The sequence below is a fragment of the Aythya ferina genome (genome assembly GCF_964211825.1).
Source record: "Aythya ferina genome assembly, chromosome: 1".
Taxonomy (NCBI): domain Eukaryota; kingdom Metazoa; phylum Chordata; class Aves; order Anseriformes; family Anatidae; genus Aythya; species Aythya ferina.
This window is the reverse complement of record NC_140296.1, coordinates 122461378-122486876: the sequence shown is the minus strand read 5'-3', so window position 1 is coordinate 122486876 and position 25499 is coordinate 122461378. Positions and strand designations below refer to the sequence as shown.

At 43.0% G+C, this 25499-nt stretch overlaps 1 protein-coding gene across 2 annotated transcripts in view; it reads left to right on the top strand.

Moving 5' to 3' along the window:
* Positions 1-25499, top strand: part of GSK3B (glycogen synthase kinase 3 beta) — a 132568-nt gene that overhangs the window by 92297 nt on the left and 14772 nt on the right. Inside the window, exons 7-10 of one of the 2 annotated variants that reach the window (XM_084500476.1) lie at positions 2167-2264; positions 12220-12315; positions 21381-21419; positions 23824-24010. In XM_084500476.1, coding sequence (XP_084356602.1) covers positions 2167-2264; positions 12220-12315; positions 21381-21419; positions 23824-24010 — 420 coding nt within the window. The remainder of the gene's footprint in view (positions 1-2166; positions 2265-12219; positions 12316-21380; positions 21420-23823; positions 24011-25499) is intronic. The other variant, XM_084500477.1, reaches the window with a different exon arrangement.

Below are 25499 nucleotides of genomic sequence, written 5' to 3'. Positions count from 1 at the left end.
TCAGACTGGTCTGAAATTGGCTGGGGGAGGAGGGAGAAGGGAGCCCAGGAAGGGATAAAACAGCACAAAGCCAATTTCACAGAGAAGCCAGCCAGGTTATTTAGAAACAGATTTACAAAGCCACAGTCCGATTTGGGAAAACAAAAAAAGCTAAGTTAGTTTCCAGATTTTAAAAGGAACTGAGTTCTGAGTGCTGACTTACTCAAATAACAGCTTTGGTTTTGTGCATGTTCTGTCTTTTCCTTCCCATATATTGTTGCTATAATGATTATAGCTTTGAGCTACCACTTGCTTTATGTATTCACACGGAAGGGACTCTGCTTTCTCAAACCCCCTTAAGGTGCTTTTACACGGCTTGTGAAGTTACAGTGCCCAGCTTAATACATTTAATCTGTTTCTTCGCTGCTTCTGAAGAAATCTGTTATCTATTGAACTGTTGTGTAAGTTCCTAGAAACCCCGCCACATATTTGACAGGCTCTTGGTATGTGACATAAAAAGGGATATTTCTCATCATCCTTTGGTTGTATGTATTGGCTGGAGTTAGCAGCAGCTGCTGAACAGTCAGATGCAATTAATTATTCTTTATTTGATGCCTTTGCCCAAAAGAGATCTTGGCACCTTGGTGTCCATCAGCTTCTACTAAATATTGCTAAAAGCTCACAAAGCGTGCGGTTTGTTTGCTTGTTGAAATTTGACGTAAACTTGTGATTAGTTCCAATTGCCGTTTGCATTGTAAGCCATTACTTTTTAGGGTAAGCACTGGTGCAAGTTTTATACTAAGGCATATCCCATCCAGTTCCAACTCCCTGCTATCGGCAGGAACACCTCCCACCAGCCCAGGTTGTCCAAAAACCAATCCAGCCTGGCCTTGAGCACTTTTAGGGATGGGGCAATTCTCTGGGTTTTGAGTTGCGGTGGTGGTACTGCTGGTTGCTGGAGGAAGATTCTCTTATAAGAGTAGGCGAGAGCTCAAAGAAGCATGGGAGGGAAGTGACTGTTTCTGTGCTTTTCTCTTTTGGGGCATTACAGTCTTGTAGGCTTTATAAATCTTTTGGTATTGATTGCTTTTTTAAGATTTTTGTGTGAGGTTTCAGATGTATGTTGAATAAATGATGACTTTTCTAGAAAACCTTATAGACAACCTATTTTTTGGAGAAAATTTGTTGCATCTTTGTCATGCTTGCAGTCTGTTGAGCAGTTTAAACTCCGGTATTTGGTGTGCAGTTATAGCAAATTCTCACAAATATCTTCTGTCAAGTGTTCAATGAAGCTGCTTAGTTAAGTTTTTGTTTAGAAAGACTGTTTTGGAGGAAAAAAAAAAAGTTAAATTCTGTAGTGCATATAGCTGCATTCTGAAGTTACTTTTGTGGTATTGAATTGTCTTACTTCTATATAAAACTACACCGTAATAGATGCTGAAGATTGTCTTACATTGAGGAGCAGCTGCCAGTGACTAGATGTGGTTTTTGGTTTACGTATGAAAATGAATTTATGGCATCTTCTACAGATGCTGTTGACCTATGTCTTGCAGCACCACTGTTCAGCCAAGTTTGCAGATGGAGTTGGGATAAAGATTAGGTCTTGATGCGACTCTGAGGCTGTCTAAATTATTACGTACTACATACTGCTAGTAATATTTGCAGTACTGGCTTGTCTGCTAATGTATATATGCTTTCGGTACGTGGATGAAAAATTAATCTATTCAACATTCAGAAACAGCAAAAACATCAGCTTTTGTTGCAGATGATAACTAGAGGTAGTTTGTGATCATTGTGATTTAAGAACAACACAGGGCTTGGGCAAGTTCCTAATTTTCCCGTGGCAAATATACTGTTCTTTTTCCTATGTGTATAAGTTTTAATGTCAAGATATGCGGCGTTCAACATTATTTTCTGTTTCACATTGTCTCATTGTTTGACTTCCAGAATACCTGCCCCCCTATTGCTTTATGCCACATATCTTTTGTTTCCTAGATGTACATTTAGGAGAGGAATGTTCTTGGTTTTTAGCAATGTTTATGCAGTATAAAACCTGGCAAGCGATAAATTTAGTTGCTTAAAATTTCTGTGTTTTTATATATATATATATACACATCTATAAATGTCTCAATACATACCTTTTTACTGATGCCTTCCCTTGTCCTCTGCTTTTTTCCCCCTTTTCAGATGTGTGGTCAGCAGGCTGTGTATTGGCTGAACTGTTACTAGGACAACCAATCTTTCCAGGTGACAGTGGTGTGGATCAGTTGGTGGAAATAATCAAGGTATGGAATTTGAAGTGCTTTTTTTTTTTTTCCCCAACTCCCTTGGAATCAGTATGAAAATGTTCATTGTTACGAGCTTGGCAACATATATTTTCAGCCACCATTGTACAATGAGTTGTGTGTAAACCATGACTGAAAACACTTCTAGTGTTTTTGAGAACTTGATGATCTTTATTTGTCCCCCTTGCAATCCTGTGTAATGATACATTGTCTTTTAATTACATAGGGTTTTGTCCTGTTAAAGGATTGCACTTTCAGTGTGCTTGGAAATGGTGCTTACAGACTGAGCCAATATTTATGCATGTGTGATTCTCATTCTTTAAGAATCTGGCTCTTTTTTCTTTGTTGCACGCAGTTAGTACTTGGCTTTGCAAGCAGTGTTATTAAATTTCTTTGTGCCAGATTCTTCACATATGTAGCCATCTTCTCTTCCTCCTTCCTACTAGTTCTTTGAGGTAAGGGGTGAAAACGTGCACTCCTTTTTGCAGCTGGAGAATTGGGACCTAATTAAATGTAGGGAAAACACCTTCCATCTGAAAAATCTCATTTTTGAAGTGAAAAAGACCTAATATTTCAAAATACCTAACATTTATGCATCGCTGAAGTTCAAACACATCTTGATTGATTTCATTTGGTAAGCTGTGAATATTCTGTGATTCTCAAATTAGAGGCATGGAGAAAATAATTCATAGCTTAAAAGATTGGTGCCTGACTTCCCAGCATCTATCCAATTCAGCTTCGGTACCTTTGAAATGCTCTTTTCTCTTCCCTGGTGTAACCCTCCTCATTCAACACCTGCAGTGCATCTGTACTGTGCGCTTAGTGAAAATGGGAGCATTACAAAGGATGAGATGAATGCATGTGCTTTTTGGCTTTATTTCATCACCAGAAGGGGACTGTACTGAGAGGACTTCCTTCTTGGTTTTGCCACTTAACAGCTACCTTGATACCTACACGTTTGTGTCAACTTCCTCCTTGTATCGATTATTCCCTAGAAGAACTGTAAAATCTGTGTGTTGCTGTCTTAACACAACATCTGCTGCCAGCCAGCTCCAAGTTGTCATCCTGCTGCATGGAGACTGTGAGCTGGTGAGGCCCAGTGTTTCTGTGGCCTGCTCTCTGCTCTCAGTCAGCTGTGTCCTGACCTTTCTAGGCTCTTGTCATGTCTCCTCCAGCTTTTGACTGTGTAAACCGAGTTAATACTGTAGTGGTTTTATGTCTGTAGTGCTGGAAGTCATCCAGTCGATTCCTTTCCTCCAGAGGCTTCCTGCACCTCCTTCTCCTAAGACTTCCTCGGTTTCTTATTATTGTCGTTCTGCCTAGTGTATCTCAAGCTCAGTAAGATCACGTTGGGTCAGTTTACATGGGAAACATCCGTGGAAAAATTAAGTTGCTGTCACAAGCAGTACTGATGATGACACAAGCGAGAATTTTCTCCTCTTGAGGAGCAGCTTGGAGCGGTGCAGTGCTTTCCGTTGCACAGCTTTTGTGAGAAGTAAATCGCTCCCTCTAAACACTTCAGAGTGCTAGAGTTCCTGAGGAATTTGTACAATAAACTGTGCTGCTTGCCATCAGAAGTTTGCAAAAAGTTCTGTTTGGTTTAATTAATTCATGTCTGCATTCCCAAGAAACTACATCTAATGAGTTTTTTGTGAAAACTACTGTTTATATCACGGTGGAAGTCCTGTAAGTCCTTCATGGCTTGGTTAGAAATCAGAGAGTAGAGAGGCCTTATCAGCACAACCGTAGTGCTCTGGCATTGCTTTGACTTAAACAATATCCAAGTACAATAATTAGGAAATAGATGTCCTCTCATTATGGAGGATGTTTGCCAAGCAGAGATTGTGGTTTGTTTGAAGTTTACTAGAAGCAGCTTTCATTAGCTGGACGTTTTCGGTTCTGCGATATTGGAGGAAAACATCTGTAAACTAATAATTTCATAGCATGTGCGTGCTCTGATTGTGATGATTCTGCTTCATTTACACTTGGGTGAAGTTGTATTGAAGCAAAGGAATGCTTGAATAAAATTGCTGTCGGTCTGTGTACCGCCTACAGTTTCTTTAAACACTGCTACCATAAATTGTAGTCATTTTTATTGACCGATTCACAGAGTATCCCGAGTTGGAAGGGACCCACAAAGACTGAGTCCAATTCATAGCTGAATGTATAGTACTGGCAGACTAGTGTCATGCTGCATGATGCCAGAGGAGTATCTGCTGTAAAGGCTTGATCTTCAGTAAATCATAGCTTGACATGATGACTTTCACCTCGGAAAAAACAGATTACTGGATTTCTTTAAACGTGGAAAGGGTGTTTCTGAATGATCATCACAGTCCTACATTTTTTTTGGGGGGGAGGCCTCCTCTCCTCTTAGACACGTACCCCTCTGCACCCAGAAATTAACTGAAACAGCTTAAATGTAGGAATAACTCCGTTTTATAGGAAGCCCAGCCTCTTCAATTAAAAGGTTACTGTTCAGAGAATGTGTTTTAGGAAAGTCTGGGAGAACAAACGCAGTAAATCTTGAAGTCGAAGTTATAAAAAAGGGTGTTCACTGCATCCTTAAATGAAATACAATGGAAAATGTAAATTAGAATGGGTGGATGCCATGAATAATTTTCTGCCCATATATTTGTTACAGAGAAAACACAGATTCTCAAGGCAACAATAGGAGGGAAAATGAATGTAAACTGCCTAAGGGAACTGTTTTTCAATGCCCCTGTACCACATCTCGTGTTGTGAATTTTTGTATCAGCTATTCATAAGAGCACTGGCAAAAGGCTGAGGTGAGAATACAGAGAGAATTGTACTTGGGGGTAGCGCAGCCAACAAAATGGGAAACATGAGGTTATTTAGGATTTCATTTAGAATAGGATTCATTTAATTTTTATTTTTTTTATGGATGGCATCCACCACTTCCATTTGATGACATATTATTTAAAGCTTACATTGTCAGACAGACTCGTTTTAATGCTGTAGGAGAAGCAGAGCTATGGGATCCACCAGTTGCAGGGGGTCTCTCCTGGGACCCCATCTGGAGCCCAGTGCTCACCTGCAGGGACCCAGCACATGAAGGACATGGAGCTGTTGGAGCAAGTCCAGGGGAGGGTCACTGGGGTGATCAGAGGGCTGGAGCACCTCTCCAATGAAGACAGATGGGGTTGTTTGGCCTGGAGAAGACAAGGCTCCAAGGAGGCCAGTACCAGGGTACTTCCAGGACCTTAACGGGACCGACAGTAAAGATGACAAGGGACTCTTTATGGGTGAGTGTAGTGATAGGACAAGCAGCAATAGCTTGAAATGGAGGATATTTGGAAAAAAAATCTTTATTCTGAGGGTAGTGAGGCACTGGAACAGGTCACCCAGAGAAGCAGTGGATGCCCCATCCCTGGAGGTGCTCAAGGCCAGGCTGGATGGGGCTTTGGGCAACCTGATCTGATGGGAGGTGTCCCTGCCCATGGCGGGGAGATTGGAACTGGGTGATCTTTGTTGTCCTTTCCAACCCAAACCATTCAGTGATGCTAGAACAGCCACGAACTTTCTACAGAGTTAAAGGTTGGGGGCCGTGCTTTTTGTTATGCTGTGACTGTCTTGGAGCTTCACTTTCAAATGGCTTCCTTGGTATGTATGTCTGACATTGAGGGGCAGAGAAAATGGAGTATTTTCAGTTCCCCAAAAGGGCTAGAGTAAAAATAGTTACCCACACATTTGGAAACGCATCTGACTTTGATCCATTAAATTGACTTGAATCCCCTGGAAGAGGTCAGCTTAGAAACTTTCTGCTGGTTCCTATCAGCTCAGAATGACAAAGAGCAGCAATCAGTCTTGCAGCATGCTTCAGGCCAAGATGAATTTCTCACTTGCTTACTCAACTGCAATTATTCAGAGTTCGTTTCGCAATACATCAGTTGGATGCTACATCTGGATGTGAAGCTCCTGCATGAGACTGGAGAATGACTTGGAAATGCCACCACGTTAAACAAGTCCTCCTGTCTCACGTGGCACCGATGACATCCCCGCAGTCCTTATTTTTAGCTTCTTTCTCTCTTGTTCATATTTCTTTAGTCTTCAGTCTTTCCATAGTAATACTTCTTCCTTTCCTTCCTTGTTTCTGTAATAGTTCTTCAGTCTTTCCAGATGTTCTTAGTCTGGCTGGGAGAAGGAGATATTTGACCACTTACCCCTGACAAAAGAATATTTGATAGGGGGAAATACTGTCTCGGAGCTCCGTCTGAAGAAATAATTAATCTCAGCACATTCTTCTTGAGTACTTTCACCATTACAGGAGAGAAATTACATGATGTGCTTTTTCCAAGGTTTTATCTTGGATGGTGACTCTTCCTTAGTATTTTTAGCTCTTGCTGGCTACTCTAAATGTTAGGTTATCCCACCGCTAGGAATATCTCAAGTGGGTAACCCGATCTATCTGTTGTAATTCACGCCCCTACTGGCTTTCGAGTGACGTCTCCTTCAGAAATGCGCTAGTTCCTGAAGCAGGCACAGCAGCACTTCAGGCTTCATCAGTGGTCAGGTAAAGAAATTACGTCGGAGCAAACGCCACGCCTGAGAGAGCAGCGGTCCCTTCACTGCTGGAGAGGTGAAACTGCTCCTTCCAGCAGCCCAGGATGGTTGCAGTTGCCGCATCTACCACGCGATCAGGATATTGCTCAATGCAGCTCAAAAGAAGAGGTCTCAGCCTGCAAGAGGGGATTTTTGGAGATGCTGTTGGTGAGGTCTGCTACCTAATTCCCTGACATTGTGCTCACAGCAAGGAATGCAGCCGTGGTGCCTGCAGGACGGCCGTGCCTGCCGTGCAAGCTTGGATGGGGGAATTCCTGGTCCTCCCCACACCCACCCGCAGCCCTGCAGAGCGTTGAAACCATCAGAGGAAAACTGTCACGGGTATCCCCCTCAACTGACCCATCTTCAACCACAGCTCCCTCAGAATGTGATTATTCTGTGTTCCCCTTGCAAAAGGGAATTTCTGCAACATCGTGGTTTTCTAAGATAAATATTTACATGCATATTTACCTTCTGGAAGGGTCTGTTTAGTTCCTTCCCCTCTACCCCCCTCAAAAAATGGGGGGGAAAAATCTTTGTCGGAAGAAAGAAACAGCAATACTCATCTGAGCAGCCCTGGCACACTGGGAGGACAACATCTGCTAATCTCCTTTTCGTTGTCTTTCCCAGAAATACTTTTTCCCTGTCTGTGCTGCAATCTCGAGCGTGAGATGCATTGACTAGCTTGTGATTGTAGGAAAGGGTTGTGGGTTTTTTGGTTTGGGTTTGTTTTTTCAGTTCCTCTGGACTACGTAATTATTCCTTGCACGGAAGAATACTAAAACCATCTTCCCATAGCTAGGAAGAAGGCTAGGGGAAAAAAATGTATTAAAAGACAAGCTCAATAGTATCAGGAATCCTAGCCATGTGTAACTTTTTGGTCTCTGACAGTTTTACTGAGCCGAACGCTAAGTATAGACTGCAATTATAATATATGGCTCACACTCAAATGTCAAGGTACTATTTTGGGCTCAGTTTTTGAAATAAAATAAATTCACTCGCAGTAGTTAATGGGGAGAGTGGAGCTGTCTCTTCCAGGAGAGCAAGCAGTCGGAGAGGAGGCTTCTTGTTATCAAACGTGGTCCTGCGCTGAGCGAATGTGTGGCGCTGGGACCGTCCGTCAGCGCGACACTGCTGCGGGCTTTCATCTTTTCCTCTCCCATCAAGGAAGTCTTCTGGCATTTTCCACCCCGCACCACATCACAACTTGGCTGTTCCTGTGCCTGGTGCTGCTATTCCACACTTGCAGTGCTCGCTGGCAGGCGGTATGAAAAGTTGATGAACAATTATACTCATGTCAGCAGTGACAATGGGCTTCTTCCTATTCCTGTTGTGTGGCTGTTCTTGAGTTTGTGAATAGAAGAAATCTCTATATTTAGTTGGCTTTCCTTTTTCTTTGACAAGAGCATGCTTTTGAAAGACTGCGTGTATAAAACGTGCAAGTTTATTTTTTCCCGTAGACCTCTCAAAGCATTATTTCTCTGACCTGTGTTTGCTGCTTGAGATTCCAGCACTGTGAATTTAAGGAACAATTTGGCATACCCCTAACGACTTTCTGAAGAGGTGCAGACATGTTCACAGAAGTATTAATTATGCCATCTGGTAAACCACACACCCCAGATTTTCTGGAGGACATTTCCTTGTAAGATTGCAGAGTTTTCACAGGGAGGGCACCGTAACACTGTAACTGTGGCTTTCTGAATTAAATAACCATCTTCTTCCCTCTCGAGTTCACTTCAGTCCTCACCAGCCAGAGTCTCCTCCTACCTATGCATTTAACTGATTTTAATATTTTTGGCAAATGTTTAGCAGTAACAGTGTCAGAAAAGGCTTTTATTTCGCTGGGGTTTGTGCAAAACTTGCGTTTTCCTCCTCTTCATGTGTTGCAGCAGTGTGGTTTTGGTCTCAAATAACCCTGCACATTTTTGTGCAGTGAAGCCAGGTGTGGACAGCCTCTGTCTTCAGTACCGGGGTGTAACTAAGGCATCCTTTGGAGCTGAATATTATTCATCCTTCTGTGCACATTCAGTTGCAAGTGCATAAAATGAAGATCATTCTGCTATTTGTCATCAAATTCAGGACTTAACTTCAGATACAGATTTTTCTTGATGTTGTTTGTTAGAGATGTGGTTATAGATTTTCTTTATTTGCTTAAGATACATACCTTAAGCTATATAGCTTAACATATATGCCATTCTGCTATCTTCACGAACCCTGTTCTTGGAAGAAAAAGTATTTAGGGTTCTTCATCTATTACACGTGAATGTCAAGCAATAGCTTTCCAGCAAATACTTGTAAAAGCTCCGGTGTTCAATTTCTGACCTGAGAGAATTAAAGCAGCATCTGTCTTGTCAACAAGTGTATTCCTTGGTTACTCTTATTGGATAGTTTCTTTTTCTGTGTATTTTTATTTAAGAGATGATGGTAGCTATTGGGGATGAAGAGTAACAGCATTTGGCTGCCGGCCTGTTGCCTTCACTTGCAAGATCTCTTCTTACAAGTCTTGCGTAGTCCCCGTTCATTCATTCAAATTCTAGGTACAGTCAAAAAAAAAAACATCCTTCTCTTTGAAAATACCACCTTTCATGAGACTGTCCCCAAGAAGCAGAAGTAGAATAGCATGTGCTAATGTGCATAGACCTGAATAATTAAGTATTGGTCTCAATATTTCTTAAAAGCTCTTTGATGTAGGCAAGACCTGAAGAGAGGATGCAAAGAAGCTGGAGCCAGGCTCTTCTCACTGGTGCCCAGTGCCACGACGAGAGGCAGTGGGCACGAACTGGACACATGAAATTCAGTCTGAACGCAAGAAAATAGTTTTATCGTGAGGGTGTGGACAAATAGTGGAGCAACCAGAGAGGCTGTGGTGTCTGCATCCTTGGAGATCTTCAAAAGCTGCCAGGACACAGCCCTGAGCAACTGGCTCTTGCTGATGGTCACTGCACGAGGAGGGGGTTGGACCAGATAACTTCTAGAGGTCCCTTAAAACCTCCGTGTTCTGTGAAACCTCTCTGCAAGGAACATCTGCTGCACAGGGTTTGCAGAGCTGGTGTAGCAGGAGCAGTTGTTTCACAGAGTAATTCTGCCAAAAACCTACCAAGTAATTTATGCTTTTCTTTTGCATTTCAAACAGAAATAAGTCATATGCATGACTTAAAAGAAAAAAAAAAAAAAGTTACCCAGTTTTTGTGATAACATAAATGATTGCTACTACTCATCAAGGTTACTCAATTGTATTCCTGATGTACCTAAAGCATGCTGTAAATCAGTAAGGCATGATTTAAAAATTGTGCGGCAAACCATCTTTTAGGCTGCAGGGGTGTTTCCATCCTTTGCTACAGGGCCTCTTCCAGACACGTCAAGTTGCCAGTACAATTTTGTAGGTTATCACTTCATTCATCCTGCTTTCTTTCTTTTTTCTTTCTTTTTTTTTTTTTTTCATGGACTGTGATTTGAATTTGACAGTCCTAAAAGCTGCCGTTTTTTTCTTCCTGTGTACTTTCCCCTTCATTTTCTGCCTTAATCTGCCTACTCGCAGCACAATTCGAAAGCACCCAGACACCAGTGGCGTGGCTCTGCAACCTAGAGAGAACAAAGTAAATACACTGGGTAGTTAACGTAAGCCACTTTTCCTTTTGTACAGTTATTTTGTGTGTCAGGGGCTGTATAACCAAAAGGTCAGGCTTTCCCTTCTTTCATACGGCGTTATCCCTCTTCAATACCTTTTCTAATCTTCCATGAGACCTTAAGCACTGTTGATTAAATGCTTCACTATCCTTGTCACCAGGGCTGGAGCTCAGGGAGTTGCTCCCTCCCACCATTTGCAGTTACAGATGTGGCTTTTTGTGAAACGTGTGGCTGGGCGTTGTCCTTGGGTCCTCCCATGAAGCTGTCCTTACCTATCTAATCCGAAATCTCTCCCATCCTATAAACAGTCTTTACTTGAAGATGCTGGCACTGTGTAGGCTCTCGTTCTGAGCAGCCTTGGGAACCAAGCCAGATTCCTGAATTTTGGCTATATACAAATGTAATTCTTGCCTGTGATTGTAGTTACAATTTTTAGGAATGCTATTAAATATTATTTATTTTTTTTTGACGGGGTGGGGAGGTGAAAGTGTAAGAGGCATTTTCAGATGCACACAGAAAAATCCTCGTATCAATTTTGGGCGCAACCCTTGGCTTGTAGAGGTGGTGGGATTTAAATCCCGGTTAGGCTCAGGAGGCAGGTGTTGTGTGATCCTTCTTTCACGTGACTTGTCAGCTATTTCTGTTGTCCAAGAAGCAATTAATGGCCTGAACAAGTCATGGGGGGTTATTTCCTTTTTTACCTGCTGTTTATTTGAAAGATTGTTCCACTAATTTGTTGCAGCTCTTTTATAGAGGTAGAATTGAATGTTCTTTTAGGATTAGTAATGGTAACACGCTAACACTGCATTGTCCTGGGATTTCCAGGATCCCTTCAGGATCTATCCAGCCCCAGAATGAGGTGTGTGACTGTGTATTATTCCTTACACAACGACGAATTTGCACGCACAAATAACGTTGTGGCACATTCTGGGAATGAGGAATACAAATCCCTGAAAGGAAACAGGAAGCACACGTTGTAGATGTTTCCAGCTAGGTTTAAACTAAGTTCATCTTTTGCATTGAACTACGGGGAAAAAAAACACAAAACAAAACACATTTCTAATGAGGAAAGAAGGAAACTTCAGCTCCTCTAAGCAGTAATTGGCTTGTCTTTTAAGCTCGTCAGACGGCTGTTGTTCCTAACTTAAAATGCGTTTTGTGTTACTGGTCTGATCCTTAATCAGCCACATGCAGTGAGCTGCAATCTCTGAATAAGTGCAGCAGTACTGTTTTATAACATTAAAATTACAGTAAACTCTATTCCCTATTGAAATATCACTGAGTTTGAGATAAAAAACTTGAATTTTGTGAAAACGTCTAGAAGAGAATTAAATTATTTGACACTGGGCTTTGGGGCACGAATGAATTGCCACCAAGAGACTTATATTGGAGCAAGGGTCACAGGCAATTAGACTAGATCTTGTGTCGTTTGATAAGAAGTTGTGAGAGATGAGGCTGTTCAGCCTGGCGCAGAGAAGGTTTGGGGGGATCACATCGATCTCACTCAAAACCCAACAGGACGTGGTCCTGGGCAGCCTGCTGTATCTGACCCTGCTTGAACAGGGGGCTTGGACCAGGTGGAATCAGGAGAGGAGGTCCCTTCCAGCTGAAAGTTTTGTTATTCTGTTCTCAACACTGTATGAATTTACTAGTTGTACAGACTGCCTTCAGTTTAGTTTTCTCACTGTGTAAGAGGTTATACTGGACTCTTTGAGATCCACGTGAATCTCAAGCATAAATAACTTACCCTTTCTTCTTTCCTTCCTAGGTTCTGGGAACGCCTACAAGGGAGCAAATTAGAGAAATGAATCCAAACTATACTGAATTCAAATTCCCTCAGATTAAGGCACATCCATGGACTAAGGTGAGTCTATACAAATTGGATAATAACAACATGTGGGCTGAAACTAAAAGTTGGAGAAGTTAAGCTTGATTGTTCAGTGTCTGTGGCTTTCAGTCTAAACTAGGTGCCTTTAACTATTCTGGGGACCCAATAACTCCTGATTTAGGTAAGGATAAAGAAGGTGTTGAAGCAGTGTATTGTGATATATATTGGTTGTGGATTTTTTATGAGGTTGCCTACAGGCGTTTTTTAAACAATGGTGTGTGTGTGTGAGTAGTGGATTGCAATATATCTAAATCCTGTCATGCTGTAACTCCTGATGTGCACGAAAGTCACTTAGAAATGAGAAAGCGTTCCGCTGACGTGTGACACTTCTGTAATGCTGCTATATAATCTGACAGTGAAGGTTGACAGTCAGTTTCTTAACTGGTTCTCTCAAAAATGCTATATTTGTGCTCCTATAGGTGTGCTCTTGAGAGCGGTGCTTTTTTCATGGAGTTACTTATGACTGTTTTTGCTCTCTAGCCTCCAAAAGGAAGGGCTCTTGCAGTAATAGTGACAATATTATAACCTCCGTGATCAAAGCAGAAACCGCTAGCATTACAGTAAATACACGGCCACATAGTTAAGCTATCTTCCACATAGACAAATGATGGGTGCTTGGTTTGGGAAAGGGTAAAAACTGATCGTTTAATTAGCCTCTAGGTTGTAGTGTAAGTTAGAAGTCAAGTCTTAAGCAACTGAAGCCTGGTTGTTAAGATTTTCTATTTGCTGACTGAGAAATGGCTGATAATAATCGCAGTATATTCTCAGTGCGTACCAAGGAATGTACCAAGTCAGGTACTGTAAGTCACTATTTTTGTGGAAGATTCTCCAGTGTGTTATGCACCACTGTAATTCTCCTTTTCCCCAGTAATCCCTGGTTAGTATTTCTATAACCTAGTTTCGTTGGGTTGATTAAGTGGTTTATAATAGAATGAGAGGCCAGTAAATCCATCAGTGCTTTTTAATATCTTACATTAACAAGAAAAAAAATAGGGGAAATGAAATCCTTGGGAGTTGGTCTCTTCTGCTTCAAATTGCACCATGGTAAAAGTCCCAAGAATAAGCCCCAAAGCCTTAGAGCAAGGAATTCTAGGGTTGCTTCTGAATTTCTGCAGTGAAGGTGTTGTGTATTTGAGGGGTTAAACCAATACCCAATGGAACAGGGGTGCTGAGATTTAGTGTAGTATATATAGGTAGAGTTGAGCATTTAATCTAGCCGTGCAACTCATCTTCTGCCTGAATAGTCTTAAGAATTATTATCTGCACTTGATGGTCACAACAGAGATCTTTAGCAAATGTAAGCTTCAAGAAAAAACTGAGAGTCCTTTCTATTTATATACGTTATAAATGAATGGTTGTTTGGACCTTCTAAAGGATCGCAGGTGAAACTAAGCCAATTAGAAGGAATTGAGAGGAGCTTGTTTGTGAGGAGATCAAATCTGTGTTCCACATTAGGGCACAATTACTTCTGGAGAGCTGGACTTGCAACATAGCTTCTCACTCTTAATTCATTCTACACCTTCTTCCTGACATTACCTGTGTGTACAACAGCACTTAAAGCAGTCTACTACATGGCATGATGCTTCATCGATGAGATCTGTACTTTTCTTATTGTCCATGTGCTAAATTACTAAAATGGATCATCCAGCATAGTGTTGTCAGTGATGCTCATCCTTACTTACTTCTAAAGATCCTTTCCTCTCACCATTTTGGTGTTGAGCCATGAAAGATTTCAGCAAGTGGCAGCAATACTTCGGCTCGTTCCTCCTTACTCGGTTGTGTCGGAACAACATCTGATGGCACAGAAGTGGACGTGCACATCCTCTGGAGTTTCTCGATGTTAGAATTGTGAACAGTGACTAGAAGAGAAGACTGAACTGCGATTGTAGAGATGCAGTCTAATGAGCAGAAGAGGAATGACACCGAAAAGGAGAAAGTGCAAATGGCTTTTGTTATAACTGCGTGTAAGTAGAGTGCCACAGCTAGCTGCAAGCAGGACTTGGGCAGTTTCAGCCTCAAAACCACAAAGCTTTGTCATCTGCAGCCTTCGGCAGCTCTTTAGCTTAGGAGTGATAAGGCTGTTATTTTTGTGGACTAGTTAGGACCAGAGGACTCAGCAGTTAGTTTCTGTATGGAAAAGCTTCCAGGCAGCTGGTTTTCAGCAGGCTTGAGTGAAAATATAATCACTCCCTGGTATAAACTCTTTGAGACAAGGGCATTCCCCTTGTTGTTTTGGTATGGTTCAGGGAGCTTTCTTTGGTCTGCAAAAGTATGTGTAGGTTGCAATTAAGAATTTCCTTTGGATGCTGTAGTACGTATAGGTTGCAATTGAAATTCTCTGCTGAGGACTTGTGTTGGATGGACCTGTTGAAGGTCTGCTCTCTGCATGTTTCTGACAGGCTTAGACCTGTCTTCCTTCTGAGGATCATTGTAGCGTGGGGATCTGCTCACTTGGCTGTTATCTACTGGATGGGGAAGAATGGTGGCTAGTGTTGTAAAATGAGATAGCCTCCAAGCTTTTTTTAAAGGACTTGGTAAATTGTTTGAGGCTGAGTAAGGATGAGTCCATGAAGCGATCCTGTTTCTCAGATTCATCTAGTTCAAGGCTTAAACGGGAATTTTGAGCACAAGTTTTATGAAAGTTTGAAGTCTGCCTTCATAGACATAGCTCAGAGTTTTCAGTGGAAATGGATTGGTATCATCCATATACATACTGCTATGATGTTGTAGTATAAAGACAAACATCTCATTAACAAGGGACTGTCATCTTAATTTAGGAGAGAATTCAAGCTAACACTAAAAATATTTTTCTGCTGCATCAATAACATGAGATTACAGAGCCTGGTTTTTCAGTCTGACAATTTGATATTCAAATATTTTTGTAACTTGAGAGCCTTAATCTCTGAGTGCAAAATATGTAAAGCCCCTCTTTCCAATACAGTCCTATGTTGTCCAAGCTCATGCATGTTTTTCTACCAGTTGCGTGCATGGTGCTGAAGATGACTGGAGTTTACGGTGTCCCTAGCCAGCAAAAGAAAAGAAAATCTGAACTTTCCAGCAAGCTATTGAATCTTCTTCTAACACAGGACTTGTCTCTTCCTTCCCACTGCTCCCCCTATCCAAAAGGATAAACGTGGGGCATTTTAGTTCTTTTGGGGTTGGGGTAAGGGTGTAGGGGTTCCTCTTCTGAATACAGGAGTATTTAATTTAGTAACGTAGCTGTGCTTTTTGCCCAGACCTGCCTTTGTTTTTTCTTAATGTAGGACAGCTTGTATTCATGGAGATGCGTCCTACTGCTCGTTTGCCTTTTTCCAAGAGTACAGGGCATTAAGTTATAAGGGAAGCAAGGCTTTGCAGGAGTGGTCATATCTTTTATTTGACCAAATGATACAGCTGGGGAGGAAAATGGCCAGGCTACACCATGTCTTCTGGTGTGGCATGGGTCAGGAAACTTGTCAATTTTTTTCAGATGTATCAGCTCATCAAATAAAAGTTTCTTTCCCTTTCTGGAGACTTTGCTGCTGCTGTTTTTACAAGATCAGAACTTCCCTTCCGTGTGTTTCATCTACCTCGGCTCTGTGAGCCTTGTTGTTGAAAGCACACGGTCTGATCTCTGCTACTAATCTTTATCCTCATTTATCTTCTTCTGTCTAAGCTTCATCCACACTTCATAATTGTGTGACCGGAAAGCCCAAAAGAAAATCTGAGATCAAATGCAAGATTGTATGTCACAGGGTTGTTGAAGTTCAGCTTTTGTTAGTTTTCTCTCAATCTTTTGGCCTTTTTGAAGGAGGCCAGGGGCAGTGAAGTGGCTGAAGAAAGGTATAAACGCGTGCTTCATAAGCTTGTGTTAGGCTGGCATTGCTTGCCATGGCCCCGGTACAGCTGGCCTTTATCCTGGCATTAATCAGATGCTACCTTCGTGTCCCAAGCCCTTTGGGTTATGAAAAACAAAGACTCTTCTGTGAGTATTTCCAGAAATATGAAACATGCCTGCCTGTGATGGCTGTCCTACCACATTCCCACCTCCAGCTGGTAAAGGATCTTGTTTGAGTAACACTGTAGTAAATAATCGAATTATGTACTTGAGGCCACTTCTATGTGGAAGAGATGACATGTTTGGATTTTTTTTTTCCTCCCAAGGATATTTTCCACCTGCCTGCCAGTAACAGGCAGTATGGTGAAGTGAATATTCTGGATGAATATAGAAGGGCTTCCTCCCACCACAGACCTTCCCATCACAAGAAAGTCACAGCAGATTAAGGCAGGGTCCCTTCTGACTTCGTAAGCGCTTACTTTTTTGTGATTTATACCATTAGGCATGCTCTCCTGTCCATGTCTTCAAGCCAAAATAGTGTTGCAGAAGAAAACAGTGTCTAAGATGAAATTTTAGGGGTCTGGTTCGTATTCCTTCTGACCCTTTTATGAAGCAACTGGCCAGTTCAAAGTTGTACAGAAACACAGTTGTGTTGTATTATAGAGTAGCTTTGAATGTTGAGGTTACGATCCATTTTTCTACCTACATTATGAATTGCTAATATTATAAAATACTGGGTAAACATTTCAGACCGAGTATTTTGTGTCTGTCTGTCTTTGTATACGTTTTACCATACAACTCACTGCTCCTTGAGTGTTGAGTGTTTCTGGATTTGCAGCAGGCCGTCCTGTTGCCTTGTCCTCGCTGTGGGATGGGCCATAAAGAGTCTGCTCTCCCTCATGACAGTTTTTTTCCACTCTCCAGAATCAGCCTCGTGTCCTCATCCTGTCCTACTCCTGCTCTCCTGGTTCTTGTCTGGTTTTGAAGCAGATTGTTTTGCTTGTCATGCTTCCAAGTGACTGCTCATACTGGAGATGCAAGGAGGAATACCAAACAGTGAGATGGATAAATGGCTTGTGTTGTCACTCCTAATTATAGCTGATGACAAAAGAAAATGAAAAATGAAGAGCCTCCTGTGAGAAATCTTGTTAGTGGACTTGCATTTCAATTGAAGTTGCAAACTCTTCTGGGACTGGGGTCTCACCTTTTGTAAAGATAGGAAGGTGTAAGGGAGACTGGATGTTTCTTTGGGTGCAGTTTCATAATTAGCTTAAGTTCGTCATGAAGTGAGGTCTGCTTTCCAGTTCCCACCTGCGTATTCTTGATGCCTTACTTCTGCATTCCTGTTTATATAATACCAAAAACCTCTTGAGGGGGGGAAAGATAAAAAGCACTTGGGATCTAGATCACTTTTCCTACCTGACTGATCATTCAGCCCCAGCTGCACGTGCTGGGACGAGAACAGCATGGCCAGGAAAGGGCAGATCCATCTTTTCCATGCGAACTGGAGGTGACTGCCTGCTGCGAAACCATGCCCTTGCTTCCTTCTGAAGAGCCCAGTTCTGTTTTTCTCTTGGTGGGTTGCTGTCCCGTTGCAGCGTGTCTGTCTAAGCTGCTCGTGGTGGCTGCCCCGCTGAGGCCGGGAGCCTTCCCAGAGGGGGGGGGTTTGGGGTTTTCTATGGGAAGGGGGAGCTGTCTTGTTCCGCTTTGCTTTGTGCTGCCCTCCCGTAGAGCCTGGTAGGAGCAGAGCATGCCCCGGGTGATAAATGCTGGTGGGTTCTGGGTTTGCCAGGCCCTCGGTGGCAGTAGCCCAGTGAGAAGTGTGTGGTCTCAAGGCGAAGGAGCTTTGGAGACAGGTTTTTGGTGCTGTTCCCAGTTCTGAGTTGGCTCATTTGTAAGCCACTTAACCCTTCTGTCTTTGCTTCCCCGCCTGCGGAAGTGCCATCTGACAGGCGTTTTTGACTACTAAGGCATTTGCTATTTTTGAGATGCTTTTAAGGACAAAACGCAGGGATTCAATTGGAGGAGGTAGCTGGGGAGGTTATATATATTTTAAGGTAAATCCCCAAATCGGTGTGTCTCTGGTGGACTTGTTTAATCTTCATTTGTATCACGTAGTTTTAAAAAATAGCAACAATAGGAAAATGGAGTATTTCAGAAATCCCTTTTGGAAATTTTAGCGGTCTGGATGCATCTCTTGGATACGTTTCTTCCCTCTCCTCCTGTTTAGGGACACGTCGCATTTAACTTGCGCGACCAAAGCGCTGCTCCATGTCGTCGAGTTGTGGCAATTGCCTCGTGCGACTGCATTTAACGAGTCGACCCGATGGTCGTGTCCCACATCTGACAGCTCTGATGGCTCGCAAAGCAGCGCGAGCGTCCTGCTGAAGGGAGGAGCTCTCCCCGTTACCTAATCCCGCAGCGTTTCCAGCAAGGCTCGGCCGCCCTCCTTGCCAGTCCGGGGCATGTGCCGTCAAAACGCGCTTACAAACAGCGAGGGGATGTGCGCAGCCTGTCAGCCTCGAATCGGGGGTGTGGGTGGTTCTGGGCACGGCTCCGAGGCCGCTGAGGAAATTTTTAACCGTGGTGTCACCGACTCGATGCGTTGGCACCAGATGTCGTTTCAATAAGCCTCTCTGCTCTCCCCGCGATGCCTTTCCGCGCACGCTGGCTGGAAGAGCACCTTGGTGTCACATTGGGGAGCTCTGGTGCAAGAAAACGAGCTCCGTGTTGTGCGTGGCAAGTCAATGAACTGGAAGTCAGAGCAGGCTTTCTGCTAAAACAATGCGCAGCCCTTGCCCCGTGTGGCTCTCTCCGAGGGCTGCATGCTGATGCGAGTGAAGCGCAGTGGGAGCACGCCGTGCTTTCCAGCCTTTTTCTTCTGTCTTACGATGTGTGTGTGCGCTTGTGTGTGTGTGGGGGGGGAAGGAATTGAAATTCAGAAAGGGTGTGAACTCCACTACGCTGGTAGGAACCGTTTCAAATCAGGAAGGCAAAATGTGGCTCGCTCTGCTAGCGCACAAAAGGCTTCGTCTATACTGAAGTCATCTGGGGATGGGAGCCGAGGAGTGCACCAGGGGCTTGGCAAGCACTTCTTGAGATGTCGATGATGGTGGTAGCTCCTGGAATAAACAAAGAGGGAGTTGCATGAAAAAATTCACACTGATTTGCAGTGTAACATAGAAAGGAGAGAAGTGATGTGTCTGGCCTCGCTGCCTGCCCGTCACGGGCTGTTGGCCTTCGAGCATCGCCAGCATGCCTGAGCAAAGAAGGAACTCGCACTGGTCCCCCAGCTTTTTGGTGAGGTGTGGACTCATTGGAACCCGGAGGCAAGACAAACAAAAGCACCAAAAGCTGCGGTTTTGGATGAGTCAGCATTTCCATTTTACATGATCATTCCGAGATTTTTTTGTAACTCATCCAAAAAAACATAAAAGAAAAACAGCGACCTGGGTCTCAGCCTGAAATTTCATTTGCTTTGCAGAAACGAGAGGTTTTGAGTTATGCAAGTGCAAATTTTCCTTGAGTAATACTGTGTGTAAAGCCTTTCTTTTGCATTTGTTTATCTCCAAAACAGGTTCATTTTTTAAAATGAAAACTTGAGCCTTCGGTCCCTCCTGTGGACAAATAGCCTTACAAAAGGTCTTGTTTCATTTTAGAAAAATGAATTGCTGCGCCGGTGGGGTAGTATTTGATTGCTTTAAAAGTTCCTGTCAGTGTTTAATTTTTGTTTTTGTTTGTGGACTTGCTGTGCATTTTGCCCGGCCATATTTAGTCTGCATACTAAATGTTAGTCTGCCCAAACACTTTACTTTGTGCACTTAGCTTTTATATATATTTTTTTCCTTTTATTTCCTTTCTCCTTTTTTCTTTCCTTTTTAAATTTTTAATTTTTTTTTTTCCTTTTGCTTTCACCCAGATGTATCTTAGACTGAGACAGACCTCGCTCTGACGGGCCGGATTTTAGTCCGTGCACTAAATTTTAGTCCGCAGACTAAAAAATAAAATAAAAATAATAATAATAATCCGCGGATTATTTGCTTAACTCAATTCCCTCACTGAGAACTACCCGGACCTTAAGCTCTCACCACAGCCTGGGTCCAGGGGGGGGAGGCTTCACAGCTCCCGGGGGAGTCCTGCCACCCATCCTCCCACCGCGGCGCGTCCAAGCGGAGCCTGTGACCGTCCCCTGCTCGTGTCCCGCTGGAGGGTGGCAGCCTCTGGTGTAGTTCTCGGTGGGCAAATTGGGCAGCCTTCCCGGTTGGGAACTGTGTCGAATCAGTAGAGCTTAAAAAAAAAAAAAAAAAAAAGAAGAGGGGGGTGGTTGCTTTTATTTTTTTAGGGCGGGATTCAAAAGCTTGGGGGGCGGCGGGAAGGGAGACGAAATTTGAGGGCAAATTTCCTAAGCAAAGGGGTGCGGCGGTAGGAGGGGGAAAAAAAAAAACGCCATAGAACGAAATTCGGTCCATACCCGCACTCCTGAGATGGTTTGTCCAGTTCCTGAAGAATCCTAAAGAGATCACGGCAGCAAACAAAAACCCAGTGGTGGGGGAAGTCAATCCAAAACTGAGAATAATCCGCGGCGGCCTGAGGCACTCATAGCTCACGCAAATTTAAAGCATCCAAATTTGACAGCACAGAGCCCAGAGTTTTTATTTTCTCTTCAGCACCAATTATAAATTGCTAGGGGGTTTGGTTTTTTGGTTTTGGTTTTTGTTTTTTGGTTTGCCTTTTTTTTTTTTTTTTTTTTTGAAAAACTAAAACCACAAAGTTTGCATTGTGTCTCTGGGACAGATTTACGAGTGGGATGCACCTTTGGAGACAAAAGAAATTTGGCCCCGTATTCTGACATTCGTATCCAGGACTGAAAATTCTTTATGATGGGAATTTCAATTACCCTTTTAGTTCAAGTTAAGAGTTTTGATTTCGATTTTTTTATTTTATTTTTTTAGTACATGCACTGGCATTGGAACATAAATTGAATAGAGAAATGTTTCTATACTATGCCTCACCATTGCACAATCAATTTTTTGGCATACACTGTGGTGAAGTTGGACTTGCTGCTATGGAGACTGATGTTTAAAGTTTCTAATTGTATAAACATTTTCTATGTCCCCCACACCATGGATTTCTTATAATATTGGATATATTTTTCCTTGCTGGACTATTCTCTTTTGGATTGACTCCCCCTGTTTGGATTATTTCACTGCATTATCATCTTTAGGACTCGTCAGGAACAGGACATTTCACCTCAGGAGTACGGGTATGTACTTAAAACGTTTTTTCAAATTACTAGGCCTAGTCTTAAAAAAAAAAATAAATAAATAAAAGGAGAAAAAAATGCTAGAACCGGAATATTTGAGTTTGAGAGAGCATCCCCGAAGCAGCAGCCAGGTGACCGTTTTAACACAAGGTGGTAAAGAGGAGATAGGCTCAGACCTGTAACTCATGTCATGTGTTAAACACCACTTTTTGCAGGGGAAAGGAAGCTGTGTGAGGACTTGAAATACTTTTTTTTTTTTTTTACACCTACCTCATTCGGAAACAGTGAGGGTAGCCCTCAGAAACCGCCTGCCCCAAGGTTGCTGAGCCAAAGGCAGGCAGAGCATTTCTCAGCAGGATTTAGGAAGCGGCTGTTAGGGTTTCACCAACTCTAACATCAAGAGCTTAAGAGTGGACAAATGAGGCTCCTTTTAGAGCTGGCAGATCTGTTGCTCTGCCTGCCCGCTAATTTGCTCAAGATAGGGGCTTGTCGTCTTTGCCTTAAGGAAGACGAAGAAAAGAAAACTGATGTAGGGGATTTTTTTGTTTTGTTTTGTTTTAAATCTGTGTAGTGGCTGCTAAGTGAACTGTCCTGAGGGTGAAACACAGCTAAGGGTGAAGTGCTTTAGTTTCAAGCTGTGGTAAATCAAGCCTGATAAAACACCATCCAGGAGGTACAAGAGGGAGACCTCAGTCGTTTTACCTCCTGGCAAATATCAGCAGGCTTCAGTTCTGTGGTTTTACCTCAAGACACGCTCATTTACTCTACTTACCACAAGGTTTAAAAAAAAAAAAAAAAAAAAAAAAGACTTTTTTGGCTTTTTAATTGGAGACAGTCTTACGTTTTGTTCTGGTCAGCGGTGAACTGGGAGTGGTGCTTGCCTCCACTGCACACCACGGGCTGTAACCCCAGCCGTGGAGGCTGCAGGCCTTGACACCGAGCAGCCTTTGCTGCTGGCAGAGTTTGTCAGCATTAAGCTGAAGTCCTTCCTTTTGTCCCTCTGGGTCTCACACTAAGTATTTTGGGCTTGCTGTGCCGCTGCCTGGCAGTAGAAATAAATCCTGCTCCTCCACTCCTTCACCTGTTGACTCTGTGAACTGGGCTTCCCAGCCACAGGAGCGAGCACAGCGTGCTCTGGAAACCACCCAGGTGCCCCCGAGAACCCAGGGGACGCAGCTCTGGTCCCTGGAGAGCTTTTCTTGTGTCCGATTCCCATTCTCTAGAGCACAGGTGGCTTCGGTTTACAGCTACCTACGAGTGCCTGTGCAAATTCCTAGTCTGCAGTTAGTTAGTCAGTCACACGCTGATTTATTTCTCCTTGGTGCTGTGTGGATTGGGTCCGCCTGCCCTGGTGCAAAAGCATTTGGGATTAGCTCAGTTTTTACCCGAAAATGCTGGCACCCACACTTAACGCTCGCACCCACCCCGCTGCCTTTTCCCCAGCCTGTGCATCACCCGTAACACAGCCAGAGAGGAGTGCTTGAGGAGGCCATCCAGGTCAAGTGCATAATTAACCAATATTTTGCTTTTGAGGTAAGGGGAAAGGAAGATGGGGATGTGATTAGGGTTGTGTAGAACTGTTCCTGAAAGGTTTTCTAAAAAAGCTGCAGTGAAGAACTGCTGTGAGCTCTGTTTTGTAGTCACTCCAGGTAAAAAATCTGGTAGGGTAGCAGTTGGTTCTCTTGACACGGCTTTCAGCTGTCCTTACGTGTACCAAATACGCAAGAATTATCCCAATAAATCTGTGGGGATGACTTGCCAGAATAAGGTCAAGGAAGGAGCAACTTGCAAATTGGAGCTAGACGTTTCCTGCACCCCACCCATGCTTTCCTTGTTGTTCTCCAAAGTTGAACAGCAGCCTCCATAGCAACAATCTGACCTGCTGCCTGCAACAGTCCATGTTAGCAAGACTTCATTCACTAGCCAAAAAAAAATAAATAAATTAATAATAATAATAATTAAATGTAGCGGGACCCCATCCAATTTCTACATTCAGTGACTCCTGCTCATTTGAACCCTTCTCCCCACCTTCACTCCACCCCATGTGCATGGCTGATAGCACCCGTGTGTGTTTGTCCTGATTTCTGAATGAGTTCCCCCCTTCATTCTTCCAGTTGTTTTTCCGAGTGCGCTCTCATGAAGTCTCTTGCTGGCATTGCACCTTCACCCGAGCGAGCGCAAGGCTTTGCAATTAACCCTTTCTCAACCCCAGGAACTGGATTTTTCCCATCCTCGCTGGAGGGACGTTGATTAGTGCAAACACAAGTTTGTTCCACCGCGTTGGGCAATGAGAGGTTTAATTGCTCGGGCTTGCTGCTGGTCAGCGAAGAAAAAGAAACAAACCTAGACAACCCGTTTCTCCTTGCTTCTTTTTTTTTTTTTTTTTTTTTTTTTTTGTTTCCAGGTCTTCCGGCCCCGCACTCCACCAGAAGCAATTGCGCTATGTAGCCGCCTGTTGGAGTACACCCCCACTGCCCGCCTGACTCCCCTGGAGGCCTGTGCACACTCTTTCTTCGATGAACTACGGGACCCAAACGTCAAGTTACCAAATGGGCGAGATAAACCTGCACTCTTCAATTTCACCACTCAAGGTAGCCTGTGAGCATTGAAGATCTCTGCTTTAGGAGGAAGCTCTGATAAATGTTTGTCACACATACATTGCTCCTTCAAAAGTTTAAAAAAAAAGTCTCCAAGTAGGACTAAATACACTAATTGATTGTGTGGCCAGCTGTCCATTTCAGAAAGAGAGGACAGGGACTTGTAGAAATGGGTCTCGGGACTTTCAGATCCTGATTCACATTTAGTCCGGGTGACCAAAGGCTGTTACTCTCTGATTGCATCAGGAAGGTTTATGTTTGTGATTTAGTGTCCGATGTGTTTGCGTGAAATATCACAGTCAGTGGACTGTGGAGATTAATTTATCATTTTGGAGATGTTCCTGCTCCTTTGTACCTGAAACACTACTCCTCCCTGTGCCGAGGAGTAATGGGTATTAGGTTTGGCAGGGGAGTTTGTAGTGTTGCAGCCCACTTTAGGTCTGGATGTGAGATAAATGCAGAGATCTTACCATCCAGATTTTATGTACTGCACGGTTTATCTGGCATCCCATTGACTCAGTAAATTAGTAACTACAGAAATAACAGGCAACTTTTTTTATCCCAGACCACTGTACAATTTTAAAACCATTCATGTATTTTTTTCCATGGAAATTGGAAATACAAAACTGATATCCCTATAGTACAGTTTTGCCTGCCAAGACAGAGAATGTGAGAAGTATGGTGAGAATGTGAGAAGTATGGCATACAAATACACTAGTAATTAATTTTGCAGCATTTTTCTGAATGTTATGTGATTAGTTGCAAGTTCTCACCCTTTGAGCAAGAACAGATCTGTGTGCGTTTTCTGCTGGAAGTCTAAAACACCTTTTGGCTCAGTTAGCATCAGTGCAGTTTTTCAAACTCTTCTGTGCACGTGATGTCCATCTGTCAAAATGTGGAACAGAGCCCTGTGCTTGAACCTGTGGAGCCCTTTAATCGAAAAGAATAACAAACCAACAAACAGAAACCTGCCCAAACATGAACTTTTAGCTTGTTTTGAATGGCTTCCTTGCAGAAGGTAAATCTGTTGAATATACTAAGGCATTTCCAGAGCCTGAAAACCTTAAAATATTTTGATGTTAGGTGTCATGAACGCACACAGGGCCTTACTAGCACTTGAGGGGAGAAAGCATTGGAGCAGCCAGTGTTGTCAGCAGACTGCCACCACAGCATCAGCAGCCTCACAGCATTGCCCAGGTGTTGCTAGTACTGTGAAAATAGCTTGTGCTTCTGTCTCTGGCCTCCGTGCTGACTACTGCATCTCTTGCTGAGAATCTGGGGGTTGTTACAGATATTTCAACATGAAAGTATTCATGAACTGTGTTTTCTTTCCACTGCAAGGCCATAGTCAGTCACAAAGATAGTTTTGATCCCAGTGTCTCAATAGAGCTTTGCCTTTGTTCTTTCTAAAAGTATTCATTATTAATCGTATCTACATGTAGTAGATGGGCCCAATCTTAACATAATTAAAACAAGAATTTAA